Genomic DNA, 27,302 nt, shown 5'->3' on the forward strand with positions numbered 1-27,302 from the left:
TGGTCCTGGGTGGTCCTGAGGCTGGTGGGGAGGGAGTTCCAGGTCTTGGCCGCCAGGAAGGAGAAAGATCTCCCACCCGCCGTGGAGCGGCGGGTGCGAGGGACGGCAGCAAGTGCGAGGCCAGCGGAGCGGAGGGGGCGGGTGGGGACGTAGAAGCTGAGGCGTCTGTTGAGGTATTCCGGTCCCTTGTTGTGGAGGGCTTTGTGTGCGTGGGTGAGAAGACGGAAGGTGATCCTTTTGCTGACTGGGAGCCAATGCAGGTGTATATATATATATATCAACGAAGTGGTCGAAGGGTGCTGGGCGGCGCACTCCACTGCCGGTGCCCAGTGACAGAGAAGACCAATCTCGACATTATGTAATGCTGAAAAATGTCACCGCACTCCACAAGGTACAAATAAACGTGTATTTTATTGCAGTCAACAACCACCAACACGTTTCGACTCACCAAGGAGTCTTGATCACGGTCCTTGTGGAGTGCAGTGAAATTGTTTGGCATTATATATATATATATATATATATATATATATATATACACATACATACACATATATATGACTTTTATGTATATGTGTGGTTTCCCTGGGAGACCAATTGTGGCTCCCGGAAAACAACACACAAAAGAAAAAAATATATATAGAGCGAGAGAGAGAGAGAGAGAAAAAGCAAGACACTAAGGGCCTGATTCTAACTTTGGAGGACGGTGTTAAACCGTCCCAAAAGTGGCGGATATACCACCTACCGTATTACGAGTTCCATAGGATATAATGGACTCGTAATACGGTAGGTGGTATATCCGCCACTTTTGGGACGGTTTAACACCGTCCTCCAAAGTTAGAATCAGGCCCTAACTCTACATAACTTTTGTTTTTTATACATCTATGCTTTCCCTTGGCAAAGCACTCATGTATTAAAAAAAAATGGCCCCATAGAGGGTCACCCTAAGGGCTGACCACCAACAATTTCTATTTCTTTTTTTTTTTAATAGAATCTAGTTTTCCCTGGGGGAGCAATCGGGCCCCCCCAGGGAAAACTAGATTCTTTTTTGTCCCCCAGGGGTCGGCCTGTGTTCGGAGCACCGACCCCGCAATTTTTTGGTTTTTTAAAATATTTTTTTTATCTTGGGGGCGCTATCCCCCCCCCCGAAAAACAGTTACACTTATAAAATAATGCCCCCACGGGGTGGGGCGGCCCTTTTACAAGAGGGCCAACCCCTCCAAAGAAGATCCCTGGTGTCTAGGGGCGTTTGCTGGCTATGGATCACAGCTGTGCTGTGATCCATGGCCAGGAAACGGTGCCAGGGAGGCATCGATGGAAAGGGAAGAGTCTCCCCTTTCCATCGATGCCTCCCTGGCATCTGGGGAGGCCGTTTTGGCCTTTTTTTCCCAACCGGAGTAGAAGATGACGCTTACCTGATCTGCTTCTGCTCCGGTGGGGAAAAAATGTCACGTCAGCGCGCCTCGCGGCGCACTGATGTCACAAAGGGGTGGGAGGGGGGCGGGAGGGAGACGCCGAAGTTGTACTGCGTCCCCAAAGCCCCCCCAAAAAAAAAATCCTCCGGAGGATTTTCAACACCCTCCCTGGTGTTGGCCCGCACCAGGGAGGTAGTGCGGGCGTCGGCCACTGGCCGACGCCCGCACTTATGGGGTTAATAGCATACATTCACAAGCAGAGAGTATATGTTTATTTTTTGCACTTCTTAGATAGAGAAAAAGTAGAATCTTTCTGATTTTTTCTATATGTTCCAACCTACAGGAGCTTTCTTAAAAAAACAATGACTTGTATTGAACTGTTTCTAATATCTATTTTCAGCAAATATCTAACAGGTTTTTGATGTGTTTAATATTGCACTAGAGGTTTTATTTTTATTTTTTATGTTTGCAAACATGCTTGCTCTTTCATATGAAAGAACTACACAGCAAGGTGTTAAGTGGTTTTCAGGAAAGGTGAGGGTGTGACCATGCATTATATGTGATAAAGTACCCTATGGCATGCATACTGAGGATATTGAAGGTCACCTCGGAGTTCCATAACTTCATAAAGTAACTCATCCTTCGGCCTCACTCCTCTTGCAATAGCCTCATAATGTAAGGCAGGGGGTATTTTATCCCTTATATAATATTGTTGAGCTACCCAGTAGAGGACAGAATATATTCTACATACTCCCCTATGGGAAAATGGATCACACATTTCGTCTTAGCTGGTAGACTGACTTTGGCCCTATTCGAAATACCCCACCCCCACTGGGGAGATCGTGGGGAAGATCTGGTACATATTTTCAAGATCCATAAATTTGAAAGGACAGGGAGAATATTCAATAAATATATTAAAAACACTTAGGTTATGGAGAATGACCTGACATTCCCCCATTCTGGGGCAGAAAGGGCACTCGCAAAGAATGTCCAGTTCTTCTAAAGACACTGAAACCGAAGCTGAAACGCCTATTATAATTTTCTATCCTTTTTATCATACTCAGAGGAGTTATATAATGGTCTTTATAATGACATGGATTTTCTTCAAAAGCCTTCCTTAATAACAAAAGTATACCATGAGAATGTCTTCTGTCCTCATAATTATTTTTCTTTGGCGTGCTTTCCTATTCTCTGATTATGTATGTTTTGCTTACTTTGTTATTTTTTGCTTTGTTTTTGAGGACACCTAAAAATTGTAGTGTTTAGAACAAAACAATCATTTAAAAGCAAGTACATTGTATCAGTGCCTCCTTGATGAAATGTAACTGCAGATACAGGCATTGCATGGAAAGGAGTGGTCTGAGCTGTTGACAGTGATACCCGGCATGTCAGGAGCTCCATGGTGCTCATTGTCACTAGCTTGCATAAGGTGCAGGACCAAGAGAACTTATGAGTGATAGCAAGGACTCTTCCCTTCATCACTTCCATGGTGAAGAGAATGTAAAGAGAATGTAAAGCTTGTGATAGGTCATGAGGACTGCGATGTCTGGTTCATGGAGGACTGTAGATTTAGTGTCTGTAAAGCAGATACTTGATTCTTGACACACAGTAGAAGCTTTGTTTAGATAATCAGTGCTCAGTATATATTGCCTTTTTGGAAAATTTCCAAAAGCTTCCTTACAGTATTGGAATGTATTGCTGGGGAAATATTTTAAAGAAAAAGAATCTGAATTGCAAACATCCATTAGAAGGAAAAGGTACTTAGCTTTGCAAACATTGGGTGTAATTGATGCCACTTTTATCTGCCTCTTCAAATTCTTTAGAAATTGCCTACAACTCTTTGTGAACATTTAAGTGATCCTGTCTCCACCGTGGCTGGAAGAATCTTTGGCTCTGTGGAGGGTGCCTCCTGTTTGGCATAGGTTTTTTTCCTTGGGTTCAGCGTGATATTGCAGGCTTATGCTTCTCTTTCCTATATAAATGGTGTACCCAAGCACATTAGGAGTGTAAAACGTTTTCTTGTGCCAAATCCTGGTGGGTGAGTGTTTCAAAGATAAAGGCCCTGCAAAAAAGTATCCATCAGATTCAAAATTCCAAACATTAGTAACTTTTTCTTCTAGATCATTAGCACTTTCCTGTGGTTGGGATTTCTCTAAGCATGCGACCTTTGCTTGCTCACAACTAATTCTGTATAATGCCTTATTCAATCTGTCTCTGGTTTGGTATCCAGAATTATCAACACCAAATGGTGTCCCCTGGTGCTCCCTGAAGACTAAGATAACATATTTTGTTTGCCACAGGCATGTGGGAGAAAAGAGAATGACCTGGCTGTCTACCCCACCTGGAGCATACAAGCATTGGTCTCAGTGTATTTTATATTTTATATTAAATTTTGAGGCTGAAATCAAAACTTTTTCCTGGTCCATTGATAAAAATGCAACTATTGAGTTCCCTCTACTTATGTAAACACTAAACCAATACTATTATTTTCTAGAGTTCGTAATGAGCTCCTGATATTATGTGGTTATTCTGGCGCTCTCCTGGCCATTAGAAGACAGTACACAAGTATTGTGCCTGCACTTTACGAGTACACAAGGTAAGAGTATATGTTTGTTCTTATCAATAATGAGTTGAAATACTGGCGTAAATGTATACAATTTTTATGGATTTGTTACAGCATAGTCAACATTCATTTTTCATGATTGTTGAGAAATAATATATAAACACCACCACTACATGCATACCGACATAAAAATATAATTCAATCTATGCTAAGTAAATTATTATTTTTTTTTTTTTTCTAAGAACGCTGTGCACTATGCAAGTTAGGCAATTCGGTTCTTCCTTAATCCTGTTCTGTACTTCCGTCAAACTCATGGGGAAACTGTATTTGCAATAACCATGTTACTTTCCTTACTTTCTTCCTTCATGTGGTTGTTAAGCAGCATGGTACTTGGTGTATCCAGCCTCACTCTGCCGCTCACACCTTTTGTTCTTTATACTTCCCTTTTTCTTCCTCCGTGTTCTCTGTCTATGGCCTATCTATCTATCTATTGATGTATCTGTCTGTCTGTCTCTATCCATCTAATTATAAATATATAGATATATATAGTTTTAAGCTATGTTCTAGTGCATCAGTCTTAACATTTTTGACTTCAGCTCTCACCCTGTGGTAGATTGGCACAGAGCAGTCAGGTTTAACTTAAAAGGCAATATTTAAAGTGTTTGTGCAACACTTCAAACAGTGCAACAGTGAAAACACCACACCAAAATAATCCCCACCAGATTATAACTATAGAGCTTAATTTAATGATCAGAACAAGACCAAAACAACAAAAATCCAATAAGTAGAACTTGTAATGAATTAAATGGCAACCAGGGACATCTGGTCATGCAAGACTGGGTTAAATCTAAAAGTTCATGCTGACCGCAATGGAGTGCAGATCAGATACGGTTCCAGATAAGTCCCTCTGAAGTTTTATGTTCAAGAATTGGTCCAAGAGCCCCGTTCATGGAGAAGAAGTTTGTCGGGTGCAACAAGAGCATTGCTGGTCCACTTTCGCTAAGAGTCAGCTGGGGGGAACGGACGGGCAGTCTAGAGCTTCAGGTTCGCGAGAGGTGATGCTTGCTGTGAGAAGAGAGGAACTTGAAGTGGCTCACAGTGGTTCTTCAGGCTACCAGCGTGGTTCTACAGCAAAAAGGCCCATTTGCAAAGAGCCCAAAACGTTGCCTTCAGGAGATGCAAAAAACACTTCCAAGGGCCCAGAACCCGAGAGGAACCTCCTAGAGGTCAGGGACTCATTGAAGATGTGTCCAGGAGTTGTAGGGAGACTGTTATGTCCCTCTAGGTCAGATCTGGAGGCCAGCAGACTAGCCCTTGGAGTCACTCTGGGGTCCTGGGTTCAATATGAAGTGCAAGTCCAGTTCTCTTCCCCAGGCTAGAGGACAGCACGCAGCAGGTCAGCAGTTCCTTGTAGAACAGAAGCCCAGCAGAGTAGAAGTCCTTGTAGCAGCACAGCATTCCTTCCTGGCAGAGTATCCACAGGTCCAGCAGTGTACTGAGTTGATGGTGTCGGATGTCACATACTATACCCAGCTGTGTCTTTTAAGTGGGGGACCGTCCAAATAAAGTTCTTTGAAGTGCACAGAGGTCCTCACTTCCTGCCCTGGCTCCAGACTCACTGCTGGGGGGTATGTGGTCCTTTGTATGGGGACAGGACACAGCCTGTTCAGATGTGTTAGTCCCTCCCTCCCATCATGCCCAGGATGGCCCATCAGGCTGTGGATGATTCATCAGTAACTCCTAAGCTCCCTTTGCGTGTGGCTGTCTATAGGGAATACACAAGCCCAGCTGTCACCCCAGTGCAGATGGCCACAGACTGTAGGCACCAAATGGCTAAAGTAGGAAAATGCCAACTTTCATTAGTGGCATTTTCAGGACTGCAGTTTTAATCGGACTTCACCATAATTTTAAATTGTGAGTCCAGAGACACCAAATTTGACAAACTTCTCTTCCAGATTGTAAATTTCACCTATGAAATGTAATAAGGTAATCCCAATGCTGTCCCATGGGAGAGATAGGCCTTGATGTAGTGAAAATTTACTTTGAGTGTTTGTCACTATCAGTGCATGTGAAACAGAGAAGTACATGTCCTACCTTTTAACTAAATTTCACCATTCCCTCTGGGGTGTCTGGGACCTAGATTAGGTGTCTTAAACGTATAAATAGGGAAGATTTGGACCTAGGAAAATTGTTATTTTGCCAAGTTGACATGGCAATGTTAAACTGCACACAGGCTCTGCAATTGCAGGCCTGAAACATGGTTAGAGGTCTACTCAAGTGGGTGACACAATCAGTGCTGCAGGACCACAAGTAACATTTAAGGTATAAGTTTACTAGGGACTTGTAAGTAAATTAAACATGCCAACTGGGGTTAAGCCAAGGTGACCATGATTTAGGGGAGAGAGAGCACAAGCACTGTAGCCCTGGTTAGCAGTGGCAAAATCCACAGATTCATAAAGCCAGCACAACCGAGGACAGAAAAGTGGAAAAAGCAGGCAAAAAGGGAGAAGACCACCCCAAGGCTGTCAGGTCTAACAAGAAGTATGCTAGATTCTAACATGTCACTTTGTCTTTTTTGCTCCTAATGCATTGTTTCTTTTTGTCAGCACATACTAGCACTGCTTCAGTTGAGGCCATCAATTGGATGTACTAGATTATTTTGCTCCACTTGTGCTGCACCCAGAAATCAAGATGAGGATACCAACTTAATTTTTAGCTTCCAAGTTCAAACTCCTTTTTATATACAGGGCATTTTAAAACTTTTAATTCTCATTTGTTTTTGGATTCCTTCTTTATTAATCTGTTAATAATGTTTAATTTTCCAAAAAGTCCTGGTCCCCCAGAGTAGGAGTCACGGACCCACTGGTGGTCCACAGAACACAGTTCAGAAATACTGCTCTAGTACTTCGTCTATGCAGGCTTATCCCTATATAAACAACCTGGCTCATGTGTTGGCGCAGAGGATGCAGTCCAGACAAGACGAGCTGCTATGGACTATGCCACTTTTACACCATCAGAGTCAGTATCAAACAAATGAAGCGCTCCAGCTCTGATCTACTTTTCACTGCAATTTAAAAGGTCAGGACTAGAAGCGGCCATTTTACAAGTCAATATTGTAACTTTATGTTTTAAAGATACTACCTTGGTCTTCCTTAGCCTTTACCAGCAATACACAGACATCTTCACTTATTAAATACCCTAGGAAAAACATCTTCTCTCCCAACCCTTTGCCTACCACACATCTCAGTATTAAGCATTATGGGGGTCATCCCAGCCTTGGCGGGCGGCGGGAGCCGCCCGCCAAGCGGGAACCGCCAGAAGACCGTACCGCGGTCAAAAGACCGTACCGCGGTCAAAAGACCGTACTGCGGTCAAAAGACCGCGGCGGTCATTCTGGGTTTCCCACTGGGCTGGCGGGCGACCGCCAAAAGGCCGCCCGCCAGCCCAGTGGGAAACACCCTTCCACGATGAAGCCGGCTCCGAATGGAGCCGGCGGACTGGAAGGGGTGCGACGGGTGCAGTAGCACCCGTCGCGAATTTCAGTGTCTGCTAAGCAGACACTGAAATTCAAAGTGGGGCCCTCTTACGGGGGCCCCTGCAGTGCCCATGCCATTGGCATGGGCACTGCAGGGGCCCCCAGGGGCCCCACGACACCCCATACCGCCATCCTGTTCCTGGCAGCCGAAACCGCCAGGAACAGGATGGCGGTATGGGGGTCGGAATCCCCATGGCGGCGCAGCAAGCTGCGCCGCCATGGAGGATTCCCATGGGCAGCGGAAAGTCGGCGGTACACCGCCGACTTTCCGTTTCTGGCCGCGGCTGTACCGCCGCGGTCAGAATGCCCAAAGGAGCACCGCCAGCCTGTTGGCGGTGCTCCCGCGGACCCCGACCCTGGCGGTTTTTACCGCCAGGGTCGGAATCACCCCCTATGTTTGGACTGCTGAACGTTCATGTCTGGCCCAAACATATGCTGGAAATAATACCCTAACAAAACAATTTTTCTCCCAAACCCTTGCATTCCACACATCTAAACACTAAGGCCCTCATTATGACCGGGACCTCCATATTACGACAGCGGTGGTTTCACCACTGCCAAACCGCCACGTCCACACCCGTCCAACCACTTTACTGCAGCTCGCTGGGCAGGAGGTTTCCACCTGCAGCCCAGCATGGGTTGTTTAACCGCCAAGGGTTATTACGACTAGGGACACCACCAGCATTTTCCTGTCTTTCTTCCCGCTGGTGGAAAGGTATCCCGATTACTGTTGCTGGGATACTCCACCAAATACCTCCGCGCACACGCATGCATGCACCCACACACAATCACACACAGACACCCCCCCACTCACACACGCAACAATGGGAGATATCGTCTTCACCAACGCACATGCTTTTTGCCATTCTCGCCCGTCACCAACTTCTGAACACACCTTCTTCCACTTACCTTTCATTCTGACCATTGTGCCTCCCTGTCCTCTACCAGTGTCTTATGCAGGAGCATGACTGGCCTCCTACAGCCCACCAAATCCACCAGTTTATGCTCTGGAGGTTCATCTGGGAATGTCATCCACACCGGGCTTGCCACATGGCTAACCTTGCGTAGTGTAAGCAGTGACCCGTTCCTACCCCAAACTGTTCTTACAATTGATGTTATGTCACAAATCTATAATACAATATAGGTTTCCTACTGTGTTGCAGCTCCAACCATTGAGCAAAGGACACTTCTTCCCTCAGGAACTCGAAGGGAAGCAGCTGCCATTTTCTGCAAAAGGGCGCCCTCCATAGGGTTCTGCTACCCACCCTATGCCAAATATCCTCTATGTGTCTAATAAGATAGGGAAGGTCTTTCGGTACTCCCCTGCCCTGGAGTTTCACAGTATCCAGCGTTACCCAACTTCTCTTTCCCACCCACATCAGACAGTTGGACAATTGGTCAAATTGAGGCAACATATCCATTGGGTTTGGGCGCATAGCATTTTTCAGTACGTACAGATACCTAGGGAGGATCACCGTTTTAGCTACTGCTACACAACCCATCAATGACAGTGGTAGTTGGGTCAATAATTCTATGCAATTCTCCAGTCTCTTCAGTAGTGTCCCAGTGTTATACCCTACCTTTAAATACAATCTCTCACCTAAACACACTGTACCTATAATATTAATTTACTGTTGCCCTAATAATCTCGCAGCTTTTCAAACATACTCCTCTCCTATTCTTTAGATGATGAAGCTTGATAATAAGATTACAATTACACATAGACATGGACGAAGGTCATCACTGAAGCTCTTCAGAATCCCTTTAAACTAAAATGTCCATAATAAAATTGGACTATTACCATTTACCATCTGCTGTAACAGATTCCATTGACCCAGTTTAAAGGATCTTTATTAAAGGAAAAATAGAAAGCTCTGCCTCCCTTCACACTCTTAAACTCCCTGCCAGACAAGTGAAGCAGAAATGATGCACCACATATTCCTAGGATCTCAAAATATTATATATAACCAAACTTCTTCTTTATAAACAATCTATTCTGCTGCTATTATTGCTGCATGAAAGTAGTACTTCCTCACATGCATTTCCTCTTCCAGAAATAAACAGAAAGAAACCTTTCCAGTATAGAGGAACTTACAGATTCAGCTAGCCACTCTCTCCAAATCATCCCTTCAACTACTATTCAAAAATACAATGCAATCCAAAATTGCATAGATTTGGATTAACATTGCCCTTAGTCTGCACCCTGTTTTTTTTCCAACCTAGCCTCCCCCTGGATCTCCACTCTTCTTTGATGTATACCAAGCCTTGCATCCACAAGCTTTTGTCTTTAAGACCAGGCTGCATCTACCGCCTATGGGTTCCATTCTTTCATGAATTCATCAGAAGGTACGGAGCTTTGGATTAGAAAATCAAATCTGACTCACCTCTAGACTTATTGCCAAACAGGACACTCTGCCCTACAGTAAATTCTTAGAGAGCCATGTTGCTTCACAATTGTCAACTTATTTAAATAACCATATTATAGACAATACACACCCCAGCTTCTTTCTCTAAACGCTACTTGCTCTTAAGTTATAGAGCTTTCCTTATACTTGCTGTTGAGTTATGGAATTCATTACTTTTAAGCACCAAGAGTAATTCTTCTCACTTACCACTCAGGAAGAGGCACAAGACCATGTTCATCTCTGAATGAACAGACTAGCTTCCTTAACCCTCAGTTCCAAGAGACCAATCTGAGGAAATATGCTACCGACATACTCATTACCATATCATAACAATTCAAAGTACACTGAAGAGAAGATTCAGGTCTTGTCACAACATTGGAGTATTTTTTTAAAGCAGAAAGAAAAGCAAAGTGTGGTTGAATCTTCACCTTAACGAGAAACACACAATGGAATGTGGATGGAGATGCCGTTTTGCTGTAAAGTAACGATTCCTGGATCGCTGATATTGGCAGGTTTTTTTTTAAATCAAAAGATACATGATGAGTACATAGGAAAAGATTTTGTGAATGATAAGTGTAAAGCTTCACAAAAGTGGTTTATATACACATATAGATTGACATGCATTTTGTGAACTGTAGGCTGCTCAGTACACAAAATTACCATAAGAGAGCAGCTATTCAATTAGATAGGGATGTATTCTTTGTAGATATCCCCAGACCACTCAGCATAGTACAGATATCACAGTTAGGGAGCAGCAAATGTAACATGTTTTTCATCTTGAAAGAAGGACTGTATTTACTAAACCATCCAGTAGTTGAGAGGCAAAGTTTCACATCCCTGGACATATAGGACAAAGGGTTTGCCCTACATAATCATCCCTAGAGAGCTGAATATATTTGCAAAAGAGTTAGGCTAGCTGCCACCTGCTAAATCTGAGCTGTGAACCTTTTAAACATTTAGGCCCTCATTACAAGATTGGCGATATTGACCGCCTACTGCCACACTGACGGCCGGCAACATACCGCTGCTGTGCCTACCAGCCGGCAACACTTATTATGACCGCCGGTGGTATACCCCAGAAATCTGGCGTAACACCACCGAAGGTCATGGCGGTGGACGGTGGTAAGGCAGCGCTGCTGACAGCAGCACCTCCACGCCAGCAAAACACCGCCGACCGTGTCATGATCAATGATACGGCCTGGTGGTGTTTTGCTGGCAGACCCTGCTGCTGTCAGCAGCGCCGTGGACCGTCTCCAGCCGGAGGACCTCCTGCAAGCAGGTAAGTTGGGTTCTCCGACCGGAGAGGGGTGATGTTGTGTGTATGTGGGCGGGTGTATGTTTTGGAATGCGTGCATCTGGGTGTGAGTCGCGGAGAATGCATGCGTGAATGACTGATTGTGAGTGTTGTGTGTTGTCGATGCATGTGTGTGACAAGGTCTGTTGGTGTATGTTGTGGCTTGTGGGTATGTATGTCTGCATGCGTGGGTGGTAGTGGGTATGCATGTTTGCATGTGTGTATGTGGGTGTGTATATGTGCGGGGGCAGAAGCGGGTTGGGGAGGGGATGGTGGGGAAGGACCCTGGGGAGGGGGTGGGGAGCAGGGCAGACCCCTATCAGTGCCAGGGAACAGATTCCCTGGCACTGATAGTGCCTACCGCCATGGTTTTCGTGGTGGTACCGAAACCACAGTAGGCCGGGTCGTAATCCCGAGGGTGGGAATGTGATGGCCGCCAGGCTGGAGACAGAAGTCTCCAGCCCAGCGTTTCTTACCACCCTGGCGGTCGGTGTGTTAAAGTGGTGGTTTTGGATGGCGGTAACACAATGGTCCAAATCCCGATTTTTTTTTTTGCTTACCGCCGCTTTAACACCGACTGCCAGGGTTGTAATGAGGACCTTAGTGACATGTATGGCGCCCTTCTGTCTGACAGTAAAACTGTGCAAGGGGTTTCTGAAAGTGTGTGTGCTCTAGCCCCTGTTTTAAGTCTACTGGTTCTATTTACTGCTTGTCAGCTGTGGTTAAGCTTCTAACTAGCCCTGGGGTGACTTATATGTATTAAAAAGAGAAACGTTTAGGCCTCGCCTTGTGAAGACAAAATGTTTCGGGGTGACCCTGCAGAGAGGGCCCTGGCCAGCAAAGTATTGTATGAGCTGCTCAAAGCTAAAGTACAACAATAATATTTTAAAATGTATAGGTATATATAAAATATATGCTGGTGTGCAAAAGCAGGCAATCATTCAGTAGTCAAGTGTAAGCCATTGTGATTCAACAGGAACATTTTGAGTGCGATTAACCAGAAAAGTGGTTATTAACTGTCGCTGCTCAAATACAGTGGCTATGTTTAATATCTGGACTATATCGAAGCTGGAATACAAGCGAGCAGTCATATTATGGTCATGTCTAGAATCAGAACCGTTGTCAGAGTTAAAGTGCAATTATCCTTTCAAGACAACATATCCTACATGCATACTTAAATTCAGCAGTGAGAAGCTAAAAGAAGACCCACCAACTGGAAATAATGTCCTCAAGTTCAGAACGAGTAAATATAACTTACCTGCATATGTATGCTAGTGAAAAAAGTGATCAGTCAAGACCATCAAACAGCGCTGATGTCAGAACTAAAGTACATTAGTAATTCCCCCCCAAAAAGCAAGACCTGTCTGCTTGCCAAGACTCAACAGTCAGAAAGTTAAAAAGTGAAAAGATTTTTCAGTGACATCATTGCATTGCAACCAGTGCTGGAGACTTTGGACCTGATTAAGAGTTTGGCGGTTGGACCGCAAGACCACCATGTTGGTCCCAAAAAGACCCCTGGCCCGGCAGTTCCCAGACCGCCCTATTAAGTGTTCTACAGGCATCCGCCAAGCAAGAAAAGCAGACCCAGCAGCAGCTTGGATCTAGTCAGTCAGAATGGATTTAGGCTGCCAAACACCAAGCCTATTACAAACACAAAGTCTCAGTGGCAGTCTCCTCGTGGCCGTCAGTCAATGGCGGCTAAGCACTACAGTCAGCATCCAGCAAATAACACACAAGTGCTCATTGAATGAATTCAAAAACAGCATAGCTGACACACATTGACCAAGTTGACAAACCTGCAAAGGACACTATAAGACTTACCCCTCCACACACCACAATCCTTTGCATTTCCACTGCAGCACAGCAAGACAGACCACACATCATTTCTTTCATATTTGTTTTTTAACATAGGGCAGCCCTTTTTTCCCATCACGTTTTTCACCTTTCACAAAATTGTCTATTTTGTTCCCCATATTCATTTGTCTTGTTTAGTTAGTCACTGTCACCCCCTTTAATTTTCAGTCATGTCACGGGCCAAAAACCCATGATTTTCAGAAGATAAGTTGAGAGTCATGGTGGATGAAATCATTAGAGTAGAGCCACAATTGTTTGCAGGCCAACTTCAGCACACAACTCTCAGTAGAAAAATCAAAATCTGGGACAGTTAGTGGACAGAGCGGATGCTGGAGGCACCACTCATTGCACAAAGGGGGACATTAGGAAGAGGTGGAACGACCTCAGGGGGAAGGTCAGTTTCCTGGTCTCCAGGCACAACCTGGAGGCCAAGAAGACTGGTGGTGTCCCTCCCAGTGCCCCGTTAAGACTCTTTTCCTGGGAGGAGAAGATGTTTGCCATCCTGCATACTGAGGGCTTGACAGGAATACATGGGAGAGTGGATTCGGGCAAGAGACAACACAAAAGCTGCCACACAAATGCAGCCCCATGCATGCTCACACCTCAGCTTGAACCATTGTCTTGTTCATGTACCTCACCAACATTTGATGCCAGAGTCATTGTCAATGTGTATAATTGGATCCAACATCATAGCTACCCATCACATGTCATATGTCCAAATGGTGCCTGTACATCTAAGAATACCAAAAACACATTCCAGGATTCATGGTATGTCCCAAAATGTATATGTATGCCTATACCTAAATGTAGCCTACATACAGATATGTAATACCAAACATTTGTGAAGCAGAGAGTTACCTGATCGGAACTCCCAGGAGGCCATGTTTCAGTAACTCCAAACACCAGCAGAGTGTTCACTTATCCAAATAACCATGTATCTGAACTCTCAATCGAAGTGTACTCACCTGGGAGGATACCATTTGTATAGTGTGTGTAGCAGAGGGAGTGATCTGACTTAAACTCCCCGGAGGCCCTGTTTCAGTAACTTCAAACACCAGCCCAGTGTTCATTTGTCCAAATACCCCTGTTTGTGAGCTCTCAATTGAAGTGTACTCACCTGGGAGGATACCATTTGTATAGTTTGTGTAGAAGAGGGAGTGATCTGACTGCAACTCTCAGGAGGCCCTGTTTTACTAACTCCAAACACCAGCCCAGTATTCACTTGACCAAAGACCCTTGTTTGCTAACTCTCAATTGAAGTTTACTCACCTTGGAGTGACCAAGATGCAGATCATGCTCAACTCAGAGATGTGTCTGTCTACTTAGCTCCGTCTTGTCTTGATAACCCGAGCTGACACTATTGAGGATAAGAATGACACCTTACCCAGTTTGTACAACAAGTATTCCTTAGGCTTCAATCTGCATCACCAGATTGGTATTGGCAGTAGACACATTGACACAGCACTGTGCACATGATGACTGCAGTCACATATACCACAAACTCCTGGGTTTGCCTGCACCCCACTCAAATAGGCCTCCAAATGGTCAAAGCCATATGTTGCCTCTCCACTGTGTTGACTGTACTGGTGGTAAGATGTAATTTTCAGACCATCTTCCAAAGTGCAACTGATCTGCTTATCTCATCAGCTGCTTGATTCAAATAGATTTGGCATGCTACACACATGTCATGTCAAATCACCCAATACCATGGTTACTTATCACAATTGGATTACCTACAACTTATCTTTGTCCAAGGTCACTGCTTACTGTAACACAAAAACTTGGGAGGTAGATGTCACAATTAAACCAGTAACAATGTGCGTTTCTCATCAACAGGTGGATCTGCCATGACAAAGCATTACTGACTGGAAATACATTACACTCAGTACACATGACAGGTGGCAACTACACAAGGGTCAAATATGACCACCAGGGTTGTGAACACATGTCAACAACATAGATTGGGGCAACACCCAACTATCTGCTACTCAATTGCCCCTCCAAATGAGACAGTCTTTTCCGACCGCCAAAAATGCCCTGCAACACTCTACACTGGTGGTTATGTAGTCGGACCTACACAACAATACAGATTGAGGATGTTTGTGATGATCCTAAACATATATTGTAGTTGTAATGTATTTAACAGGGCCATATACAGTATTTCAAACCGCCAAAATGGCAGATGTCCTGACCTACTCCACTGGACTCCTTCTCTCCAGAGCAGGCTGTGGTCCTTCCCCTGTATGGTCTGCTTTATGGCTCTCCAGACGTCAGGTAAGTATCTCATAGGCACAATTGACTCTATTCAACACCATCCTTTCCCTCCTCACAGGCTATAATGTGCCAGTGTGCAAGTTTGACTTTTTGTGTGCCTGTTGTTGCAGTTTGTGTGGCATCAATGGGATGTACAGGCTGAATGTATTGGAGACCAGTACTGTATGTTCATTCACATTGTGTTGTGTGATGTTTCTTGAGGCCCTAGATCCTCCTTGTGTTAGATGCACATAACTAGGCAAGGAGACTTTAAAGCCATACAATGACACTTCTTTGTTTATGGTGGTTGTTAGACAACATGTATGTGCATGACAGCATGAGCTGTGTATGCATCTTGTCTGAGTCATTTGAGGATCTTGTAAGCAATGTGTGTTGTGCCACAAATCTTTCAACCCACACCTGGCCTTTACAAACTGTTGTCTGGAAGGCATATCATGACTCACTGTGCCTTTCAGATTTCCACACAAGCCACATTGCTAATGGCCACATGATGTACTGTCATGCATGGAAATGATGGAAATGTGAGTGCCATGTAGGTTCTGTATGCTCAGTCTGCACAGACCAGAACCTGTCAAATGTATCTCCCAGTATGGGACATAGTCCAGGCTATGGGAGAGTCCTTGTGACTATGCAACTGTGGCACTGTCCCACTCCTTGTAGACCTTCAGATCTTGTATGTGGCCAATTTTAGGCTCTAGTGGCAAAACGTGCCCTGAATGCCTGACTAGATTAGGAATGGGTACTGAGGTAAACCCCAGAACTAGTCCTTATGTGAATTTTGCATCATTATCAATGTGTGTCTTTGGCTCATGACAGCTCCCTTACTCTCACAGCTCTGTTGTCACCTTCACATAAGTCATATTTGTCCTGTACATGCATATTGCACAAATGGCAAACCCACAGTGCAGACAGTAAGTAGATTTCTGGGAGGCCATGACATGTGACTCAGTGGCTTGGTTACATAGCAGAAATTGGAGAAAACATACCTTTGTATGTTGGATGTCATATCTGTAGGTTTTAAACATGTTCAGAGGAGTGTTCTGTGTACATGTACATACCACAGAAACCCACCCTCAAATGTCTGCATTTGGTAGGCCACATGTCCACACATGCTCAGGGAAGACACTTTCTATGCCCACCATTTTCAGCCCTTTCATTGTCATTTAAGTATAAGGTGGAAGTCTGTACTATGGTAGTAACCTGTAGGGACTGTGTACATTGAGTCATTGTTGCAGAGGGTAAATGTGCTTGTCCAGTCAGGCCTAAGGAGTTTACCCTTCGGAAGCCACGCTGGTGTGTAGTGTTTCATTGTGGCTCACATCACAATACATGTTGCTGGAGTATGGGCTACCTGATGTCAGTAGGCTTGCTTAGGCATTGTAGGCCATAAGCAGGGTAGTGGGTTAGTCTGCAGATGTATCCAAAAGTGTGTAGTCATATCCCTCTACTAATCAGCATGTGTGTTTTACACATGTGTGTTGGCAAATTGCCCATTTTGTGCTTGGTGTTTCTGACGTGTGTGAAACAACCACCTGTGCAAATTCTTGTGTTTGTAACCTTTTGATTTGTAGGCCATAAGCAGGGTAGTGGGTTAGTCTGCAGATGTATCCAAAAGTGTGTAGTCATATCCCTGTACTAATCAGCATGTGTGTTTTACACATGTGTGTTGGCAAATTGCCCATTTTGTGCTTGGTGTTTCTGACGTGTGTGAAACAACCACCTGTGCAAATTCTTGTGTTTGTAACCTTTTGATTTGTCTCCTGCATCCATAGAGGTCAACGCCCATCACAAGAAGGGAATTTGGAATGCCATTGTCTGGAAGGTGTGGACCATGGGGGTCCATAGCCGGTGGAGCGCCCACTGTCGGAAGTGGTGGGATGACCTGAGACGGTGGGCCCAGAAGATCCCAGAGGTTCAGTATGGGCTGTCCTCCCGATGAGAGCGGGATGCATATTGGAGCATGACCCCCCCCTAATGGCACGTATTCTGGCGATGGCCTAACCGAAACTTGATCGGCGTTTGTGAGGAGTACATCTGCCACAAGGGGGTGAGTACAGGGCATATTCTGGCCCGTCACATAGCCAAGTAGATGTGTTAGGTTCTGACATCTTCCCCTGATGACTGGGGATGAGCAATGTGTGAAACACATAAGATGAGTAACTGTTTGTGTAAGTATGGAATTTGGTGCAAACTGATGTGCCTTGCCTATTAGCCCAGGGACCTAGGACACAACCGAGGACACTCCACAAATAAATTGTTCCCCAGGGACAAACACATGGCTGTGTACATTGATCAATAAAGTAATGTTTGCTGTTGTAGTGGGTCTAAATTCTACACAACAGGCCACTACTTCTCAGTGTTACAACCCAAAGAAAAAGAAGTGATGGATCACTGTCCTCAGCCATGTGTCTGGTCAAGTGAGTGAACTGGCATCTGTCCCCCAGAGGCGACTTGTCTTCAGTGTGTGATGAGTGCTGTTGCATCACTACTATCTACCATGTGAACGTGGCCATCATACGTGTGACAGAGCATGCATTGTTCTGTGGGTGCAGCTACAGATCAATACTTGCCCTTGGTAAGTGGGGAATGTCCATTGACATGCTTTATGTGCCATCACTGTTGCCAACATTCCTTCTGCCTACATGTTAGCTTGTGTCCCTTTCTCTTTTGACAAAACCTGTACACCGATGTTTCATGTATGGTCTACCTGTGTTCATTAGATATTTTTTTGTAATCCGTCACATATATGTGCATGCCAACCTGTGTTTGGTATTGGACATCTGTGATGGGGCTACATTTCATGAGGCACCAAAGACAGGAGTGTGTCACCATTGAGTGTTGACTCACACATGCCCTCATCTGATATAGCATGTCATATGGCATGCACAACTGCAGTAGCAATGAGCGACATGACCGGTAGGACTACAGTTTTTACACACAATGTGCATTTCCATTTCCAGGACCAAAATGGAGACAGTGATGTAGCTTCCCATTGGGCAACATGTTGAGGGCCTTCTAGAAGTACTTGAGAATCCCTGGGCCTCTCCAATATACAAAGGACTGAAGGCTTCTACTGATGAAATCAGAGTGTGCAATTGTAATGGGGTGCTAGCTGATTCATTGTGTTGTGGATTTTAGAGACATACCTCCCTGACAATTTGCACATATTGTCTAAATTGTACATTTCCATTCCGAATGTGTAGTATATCTGAGCAACATTAGTACTACCGCCATTGGGACAATTTACACATGGTAAAGGTGGTTGTTGATATGTTTCCAGTGTGACATGAGTATTTCCATGTCACCTTTTCAGGCTACTGTACTGCTGTCAGGAACATGGCAGGAGTTTGGAACATAATTTCTTATTGTTGTGTTATTGTGTATGTGATAAATGGATGTATGCATGACCTTGTGTGGGGTCTGTGGGAATGAACTTGGCATTGGCCTACTATAGTACGACAACAGGGTACTGATGTATGCTCCATGAGGCAAAGCATTGAAGATGATGAGGTCTCCCACTTGTTCAGTAGTTAGTGTGTTGCACCGCTTTACCCATGCAATTGGAGTTTTCTGAGATTCTGATTGACAGTTCATGTGGCATGCATGCATATGGTGTAGTACATGTAGGAGTCACTTCGATGTAGTTTGTTGCTATGGCCTACTTGACGTTATGTTAATGTTTTCTAATCACAGCTGTTTTTCAGGTGTGATCAGGAACATGTAGTGACCCTTTTTCTCTTTGTATTTGCAGTATCATTCTAGGCAAGTTAAGGAGACATGGTGGCACCAAGTGGAAAAGCATCTGGCCATGGTACCACCAGTCATGACATCAACGACACAGAGGGACCCAGTGGCCCAGAGAGTGAGGGGAGTGCCACGGAGGACACAGGATCAAACTCGTCCTCTTCAGCTTCTGCCTCCAGTGGCCACTCCCTAATAGTGGCAGACTCATCAGGACCTGCTCCTGTACCATCCTTGTCCCCCGCCCCCAGTTCTATTGCTACCCTCCCTGTTGCTCACCACCCAGTTGGCCGTGCCCGCTCACTCAAGAGGGTGGGCGTTTCCTTTGCCCTAGGCACCTCAGCCCCAGCTCCTGTTACCCCTGCTGCCCTGAGTGAGGATGCTATTGACCTCCTGAGGAGTATCTCTGTGGGGCAGACTGCCATTGGGAATGCCATCCAGGGGTTGGCAAGCCAACTTCAGCAGACAAATGCTTTTCTGGAAGGCATTTATAGTGAAATGTCTGGCCTACAGAGATCTTTTTCAGCTCTGGCCTTCTCACTGACAGCAGCCATTTACCCCCCACAATCCTCCCCTCACCACCTTCTTCTTCCCAATCCTGTTTCCCTATCTGTTCCAAGCACACAGACACAACTGAATGCACCCACCTCAACACAGGCAAGCAACACACATCAGCAAAAGCACCACAAGACACACCGACACGCAGCCACTCAGTAATCACCCACAGCCACCACATCAGCCACCATTTCAACAGAAACCCCCACCATTCTCACACACTACAACTACCATACCCCAGATACCACCACAACAGCCAGTGACACATCCACCATACCCACCATACACCCAGAAAACAGCTCACAACCCATGGACTCACACACGACAGACACCATACCTCCAGAAACCAGCACAACACCCACAGACACATCTAGCACATCCACCAGACCCCCAGACACCATCCCAACACAGACACATCCACCACACCCAGAGATACCACCCCAACACACACAGACACATCTACCACATCTACCATACCCCCATATACCACCCCAACACACACAGACACATCCACCACATCTACCATACCCACATATTCTATTCCAACACGCACAGACACATCCACAACATTCACCATACCGACATACACCACCCCAACAGATACACACACATCCACTGCTCCCAAATCACCCAACACCTCCACCTCCCAGCCCCAAAGACATGCAAATGCCCACACTCATACACAAGCATACCTAATTCGTGCACACACCCAAGGCTTCAACACCCCTAGACAAGACCACCATTCCCTCAACCTCCAAATCCACAACCCCTTCTGGTAATCCTACCCATTTTCCCACGGAACCTTTCCTTTTTGAGCTTGCCCTTTCTGCGTTCCCTCCACCCCCTCCCAAACCCAAGTGGCCACCACCCAAATTCCAACCCATCTGTTCCACATCTAAATGCTCCCCGGTCACACATCCTCCCCCTGCAAGCCATACCTCTACCCCAAAGAAGAAGCCCACCCCGCCAAAGAATAAGCCCCCTCCTCTCAAACCCACCCATCACAAATCCGACCCCACCCACAACAGGATGATTCCTGAGGTGCCTGCCTTCCCGTGGAGGTTCCCTGGCAGTGATTGGAGTCACGGCTGGGCACAGTACTGTGCATGGACTCATATGGACTGGCCAATGGCCTTTGACCTAGTTGATTTGGAGTTAATAAATCCAAGTTGTTGTTTTGTTGGGTACACATTTTTTTTATCATTGCTTTTCTACCTTTTTGTTGAGTAACTTGTGTTGTATGTCTACAGTTTTATATTTCACCCTGATTGCTGATCCATTTGCTGTTGTTTGCAATATCTGACGTTGTGGGCAGTGTTGGTGTTACCCGAGACAAGGGTAGATGTACAATGTATGTATATGGGTGTTAATCCAGTTGAGGTGTAATTGCATTGTGTTCTGTTTGCTGTGGGTAAGTATTTCATCTTGTGCTGGCCAATGTCAGAATGTATGGAGTTAGAATTGTTCCCCTGAAATGGATTGTACATTTGTCTCATGTTTGGAAGCTAGAGTTTTGTTTGTCCACACATGGAGGCTGTTCAATTGTGCTACCTTCCTTTGCATTTGACTGACCATGTGTCCATTTTGATGTGTGTACCCTGCAGCTACGTCATCTATATGTATGGCCCATGCTGTTGCTGTTGTATTTACTTTCTTGACTTGCACTTATACATTTGGCAGATACTTGGCTCTACTATTGTTTGTTCGTGAGATACATTAAGGGCCAGTTCCTGTGCAAATGGTGTTTTAGGGCATGGGGAAAGTGAAAAGTGTCCCAGGGCAGCATCCTTCCATGAATGATCCTGATGCCCACATCCCTATTGTTTGCACTGTGAGCTTTGGATATTTGTCTCACAAGACATTGTGCATCTCATTGACCTTCCATTGTGTTGCAATGTGGGTGATGTGTGGGTCCGTTACAGAGATATATCATGGGAGTATTTGCGTTCCATGACACATCCATACAGATGTGTCTTTAATCTGACGACAGTCCATGGCATGTGAGCAATATGAGGGTGTCAGTTGAATTGGTATTTGTGATGTTGCTGTGGTGTTGTGTGACACAAGGCTCTGTACACTTCAATGTCCCTGTGCCAAAGATGAGCAGACGTTTGTTATTGTGGCGTGTGGCTGTGCAGGGTCAGTGACCTGCCGAAAGCAGGCGTTTCATACCTGTGTATGTGTCACTGTAATACAGTGGTCCGGCTGATGGTGGTGGGGCCACCGCCATGGCAGTCCACGGACCGCCAGACTCATAATAAGGCCCTTTAGCTGGTATGAAGGACCTTCTCTTAGAATCACAAGCTTTTAATTTTGCCTCAGTAAGTGACAGCTACATATGAGAAAGGTGCCCTCTGGTTTAAAGCAAGGAATAACAGTTTGCCTGCATGTGTGCAAGCCTCACTCCAAAAAGGGAACCCTTGATAAACTTCTTCTTTTCTTCATTAGCACTGGGCAGATGCATATGAAATGCATAATATTCTGTTTTCACAACCTGGTATTAATGAAGCAATACATGATTCTGATTCAGAAACCTCCAATGTACCACCACCAGCATTTTGCCACAATCTGCTGCAGGTATCTTCATGCCAAGAATTTCCTCCAGTATGCAGACACTAGCTTTTTTCCACAGGGAACTTATGACAAAAAGTATTTCAGAGCCTGAAATTTGCTATGAGTACCCATCCTTATGCCAAGAATTAGCTCTAATATGCCAGCATCATCATGTTACCTTCGACTGCACCCATAAACCAGAATTATGTTGAGTATGCTGTGGACTGGGGCAGACTCACAATCATAAAATGTGTAAAAAACACATACTTTTACTCACTCATGTAGACTCTCTCTCACTCCCTCTTACATCCACTTTCTTCCCCCTCACTCACTGTGTATTCTCAGTTATACTTTGCCACTCATACTCACTCCCACTCACTGTTAATCACACAAAAAATACTCATACTTACTGGTTATCACTCTCACTTACAAGCACTTACACATGCTCACCCTTTCACACTGCCTAATTCTGGGCCCTAGTGCAACTGGACCTGCTGCACCATTGATAGCTACACCCCTGACTCACTTCCACAACCTCTCATAATCTACGATCACTCACTCTTCTAACACACTCACACTCTTTCACTCATTCCCGCACACTCACTTTTGCTTATTCTTACACTTTCAAACTCAGATTCTCATTTTCACTCTCAGTGAAACTCTCAAACACATTTACACACACACACAGTTACTCAGTCTTATTCACTCTCAATCACTCAGAAACATAGTCACAAACCTATGCCCACACATCCACAGAGAAATAACATTTGGACGTAGTTTGCTTCCTTTGCTGGCAACTTGAAGGCTCCATAGCAGAGCAGGAATCTGGCACTGGACATTCAAACCAGCATGCTGTGATCCCCATCAAGCAGCCAGACAGAGCAGCAAGGTCAGATTTGAAAAGGATAACACCCACCACAATACCATTTCTAGCTTCCTGATAGAACAGAAAGCATAGCATTACAGGGATGTATCATGGGAGGAGTATTCACTTGATGCTCCTAATTAGCCTTAGAGATGCACTGATGTGAGCTCTGACAGCCACGTTTTAGCAGTCATACTGTTCTGCCTGAGGCATGTGCAATATGTCTACTAAATAAAATGGATTTTGCCTGTGTAAGGGAATCATAGTTGAACTACACTCCTCACATGAGTAATCTAGCATCCATCCACAGAGTGCTCTGTTTTTAAGCATAACTCTGTAGCAGGATTGTGCTTCAGCCCTCATCTCTTCCTGTCAAGAGAGGCCTGAAGAGGAGGCCAAAAGGGCTTACTTGCTCAAGACAGTGTTCATGAAAACATGAAAGTTGTGTTGTTACGAATTCAGTTAACTCAGTTAAATCATTAGGAGCAGAGGCAAGGGGCAGTAAATAGCCCCTCAGAGGAGACAGGGCTCTGTCCTATTTCCTCTGATAAGGAGCCACCTCTACTAGCTCTGCTTTTCTCTGTCGTGAGCCACCCAGTTTGGGGGAAGGGGTACACCCAGTTTGACCTCCTTACCCCTAAGAAGATTATGCATGTTGCACCCCTTTTAGAGGAAAGAAGAACAAACAGGTATAGGTCACTCTTCTCTATGATGAGTTAGGTTTGCCGAAAATTAGGGTCTTATGAGTCAGACAACCCCTGCTAGAAAAACTCATCAGCAGGAATAATGTGTGTTTGATAAACATGTTCTGCATGCTCCTGCCATCAAGTGTTTGGTTCGGAGTGTTGCAAGTAGTTTTTCTTTGAATAAGCATTTGTGAGTCACAGGATTGAATAACTCCTCCTTCTCGGTGATACTTTGTTAGATTGTTTTCTCTCTGCCTTCTGGTTTGGACGTGTGTCTTTTTGCTCCATTCTCCCTTCACTCTGGTTTCAAAACCTTTATTCTGTCTTTTCTAAAATCAACAGTATTGTTTTCGATCGCATTTTCTCACTATCACATTAGTCTCTCTCCATCGTTCCGGGGACCGACCGAACGCCCTTTGGGGCGTCTTCGCTCATTCGGGCCTGCCTCATCTCGTGGCACCTACCAGCATGCTGTGCTGATGGAACAGAGGCCGTTTCACTTCTGTCCGCGGTGCCACTCCAAATTCTTGCACACCAACCAACATCTGGTGTGTAACCTGTGCCTCTCCCCGACCATCAAGAAGCCACTGCGATGCCTTCAGATCTTTCTAGTTGAAAAAGAAGCTTTGGGACCTGAGAGCTTGACAACTAGAGATGGCGCCCAAGACTCCGGAAGACACTCTGGATGTCTTCGGGGAGGAGGATGTCCCGTAGGAGATAGATCAAGAGTGAGCCTTCTCCATCCAGGACTCTGACACATTCGTCTAGTCAGACATTGAAAGTCACATCGGTACAATCTGTGAGTACTGTTGCCCCCTCTGGCCCCTCTAAGACTTCCAAAAGACCTTTTACTGAGGTTGCCGGACCAACACTCCCTTCAGGCCATGGTCGAATCCAAAAAACTGGCTTGGATGCCCCGCCTACCAGCCCAGCACAAACATTCGCCAAGGCAAAGTCAACGTCTTCAGTGTCGACCTCCACATCTTCGGGCTGTGGCACGGTCTCCTTCCACCTAGAACATCGCCACCTACCACTTTGCCACTGAGCCGAACAAACACCAATTGAAAAACATTAGTGCCAAAAACAAGGAGAGAACTTCTTTGGAGCGGAAAGACTCCAGTCAATCTACGGCCACTCCTTCTCCATTTGATCCCATTTTAGAGTTTATGGACGGTTGTCACTGGTGCCTACACATCCAAGTGGGTACAGGGTGCATCATTACATCCCTCACTGTTACCTCTGGGAGAAAAGTATTTTTCCAGGAGGCTCAGGACACATCACCACCTCCAAAAAAGACTAAGGAAATGGCTACCGCCATTCACAAGCCTTTTCCTCTTTCTCCCCCTCTTCCTCCTCCTCCATTAACCCCACCACCTACCTCTTCTCCACCTTCAACCCCTCCTCATTCACCCACCTCTCCTGCTGCAGCAGACCTTACACCACAGGGTTCGCCATAACTCACCAGGGTAGACTTAGGTGACACACCAGGGCCCTTATCCCTGGTGTGTGTATATATATATATATATATATACATATATATATATATATATATATATATATGTATATATATATATATATATATATATATATATATAAAACCTTGATCCTATCTCTGGATCCTTATCAGTATCCCGCACAATGTACACCACCAGAGGATACTACATTCTACAACAGGTGGTTGCTCGAGCAGCTACCTTTCATAACGTTCGCAGGGAGCCCATTGAACAAGACTTTCTATTTGACACCCTAACATCAATACATAGAGATCTTCAATTTCTCCCCAGGCTTCCTGGCATGCTTTGTCATGCTGACAACATATTCAAGGAACCAGTTGGCTCTAGAGTTATCACTTACAAATATAAGGCTGCAGCCTCAGATCCTATATATTTAAAAATCTCAGGTTCCACCAGATTCTATTGTGGCTACTACCACAGGTAAACAGGCCATTAGTCAAGCCGCAGGAGACTCTCCTCCCCCAGATAAGGAGAGTAAACTGATCGATGCTGCAGGTAAACGAACGGCTGTGCAAGCCACTAATCACTGGTGTATCACCAACTCACAAGCTTTACTTGCCAGATAGGATCGGGCTCACTGGGATGAAATTGAAGAGCTCCTCCAATATCTCCCAGAGGATCACCGAAAAATGGGACAACTAATTGTCACGGAAGGGCCGACAATGAGAAATAATGCCATCAGATGTGCCCTAGATGCCATGGACACTGCTGTGCGAGGTATTAACACTGTCGTGTTAATTAGGAGACATGCCTGGCTTAGGTGCTCAGGATTTAAACCTGAGGTACAGCAAGCGGTTTTAAATATGCCCTTCGATAAGGAGTATCTTTTTGGCCCTCAAGTGGACTCCGCCATTGAGAAGCTGGAGAAAGACACAGATACTCCAAAGGCCATAGGCATTTAATATCTCCCTCAAAAAGAGGTACCTTTCGTCGCCCCACATTTTGAGGTGGTTACAAACCAATGACTGCAGAGGCCTCCACATCTCAGGCCAGACAGCCTTCCAGCTCCTACTCACGAGGTTTGTATATCAGCAGCTACAGAGATAACTACATAAGAGGTAGAGGTAGGGCCACTAACACCCGCTCCTCTGCCTCAACAGCTAAACAGTGACTACTTAATCCTACCCACTCCACACCTTTCTGTGGGTGACTTCAACATTTCTATACACAATGGGCCAACATCACTTCCGACCAATGGGTCCTATTCATTAGCCAACATGGCTACTGTCTGGAGCACCTTACTACTCCTCCAAACATTCCCCCCTCGGTCTCACACGCTCTCACAGGTGCACCTTCTCCTTCTCAAAGAAGAGGTACTAACCCTTCTTCTCAAAGAAGTGATCAAACCAGTTTGGATACAATATCGAGGAACAGGAGTATACTCTCCATACTTCCTCATTCCCAAGAAGGACGGCTCTCTCAGGCCCATTCTTGACCTGAGGCCCTTACAAATTGATATTCTATCCTAACACTTTCACATTGTCACTCTTTAACATGTTATCTCACTTCTACAAAAGGGCAACTTTGTGACTGCCCTAGATCTGAAGGACGCCTACTTCCATATACTCATTCACCCTGCACACCGCAAATACCTCACATTCATGCAGGAAAACATTATCAATTCAAAATGCTACTCTTCGGGGTCACTACAGCTCCCAGGGTCTTCACAAAGTGCTTAGTAGTAGTAGCATCATACATCAGAAGACAAAATGTACATGCATTCCCTTATCTAGATGACTGACTCCTCAAAGCCAGCTTGTTGTCACGATGCCAGCACCATACTCAGATGACGGTAAACCTCTTACACAACATAGGTTTTACACTCAACTTCCTCAAATCCCACCTTCAACTTCACCAGATACAGCCAAATCTAGGAGCTCTACTAAAATGCTGAATTAGGGATTGTGTACCCCGATCCAGAACGTGTTCACAACTTTCAGTCTCTCCTTCCCCAGTTTCGAGAGAACTGTTCACACACAGTCAGGAGCAGAATGTGCCTGTTAGGGATGATGACCTCATGCATTGCCATCATTCCCCATGCCACATGCACC

At 45.2% G+C, this 27,302-nt stretch overlaps 1 protein-coding gene across 2 annotated transcripts in view; it reads left to right on the forward strand.

Moving 5' to 3' along the window:
- Nucleotides 1–27,302, forward strand: part of WDR17 (WD repeat domain 17) — an 811,699-nt gene that overhangs the window by 607,013 nt on the left and 177,384 nt on the right. For both annotated transcript variants that reach the window (XM_069244628.1, XM_069244620.1), the window contains one exon: nt 3,907–4,008. In XM_069244628.1, coding sequence (XP_069100729.1) covers nt 3,907–4,008 — 102 coding nt within the window. The remainder of the gene's footprint in view (nt 1–3,906; nt 4,009–27,302) is intronic.

This window comes from Pleurodeles waltl, chromosome 1_2, assembly GCF_031143425.1.
Source record: "Pleurodeles waltl isolate 20211129_DDA chromosome 1_2, aPleWal1.hap1.20221129, whole genome shotgun sequence".
Classification (NCBI taxonomy): Eukaryota; Metazoa; Chordata; class Amphibia; order Caudata; family Salamandridae; genus Pleurodeles; species Pleurodeles waltl.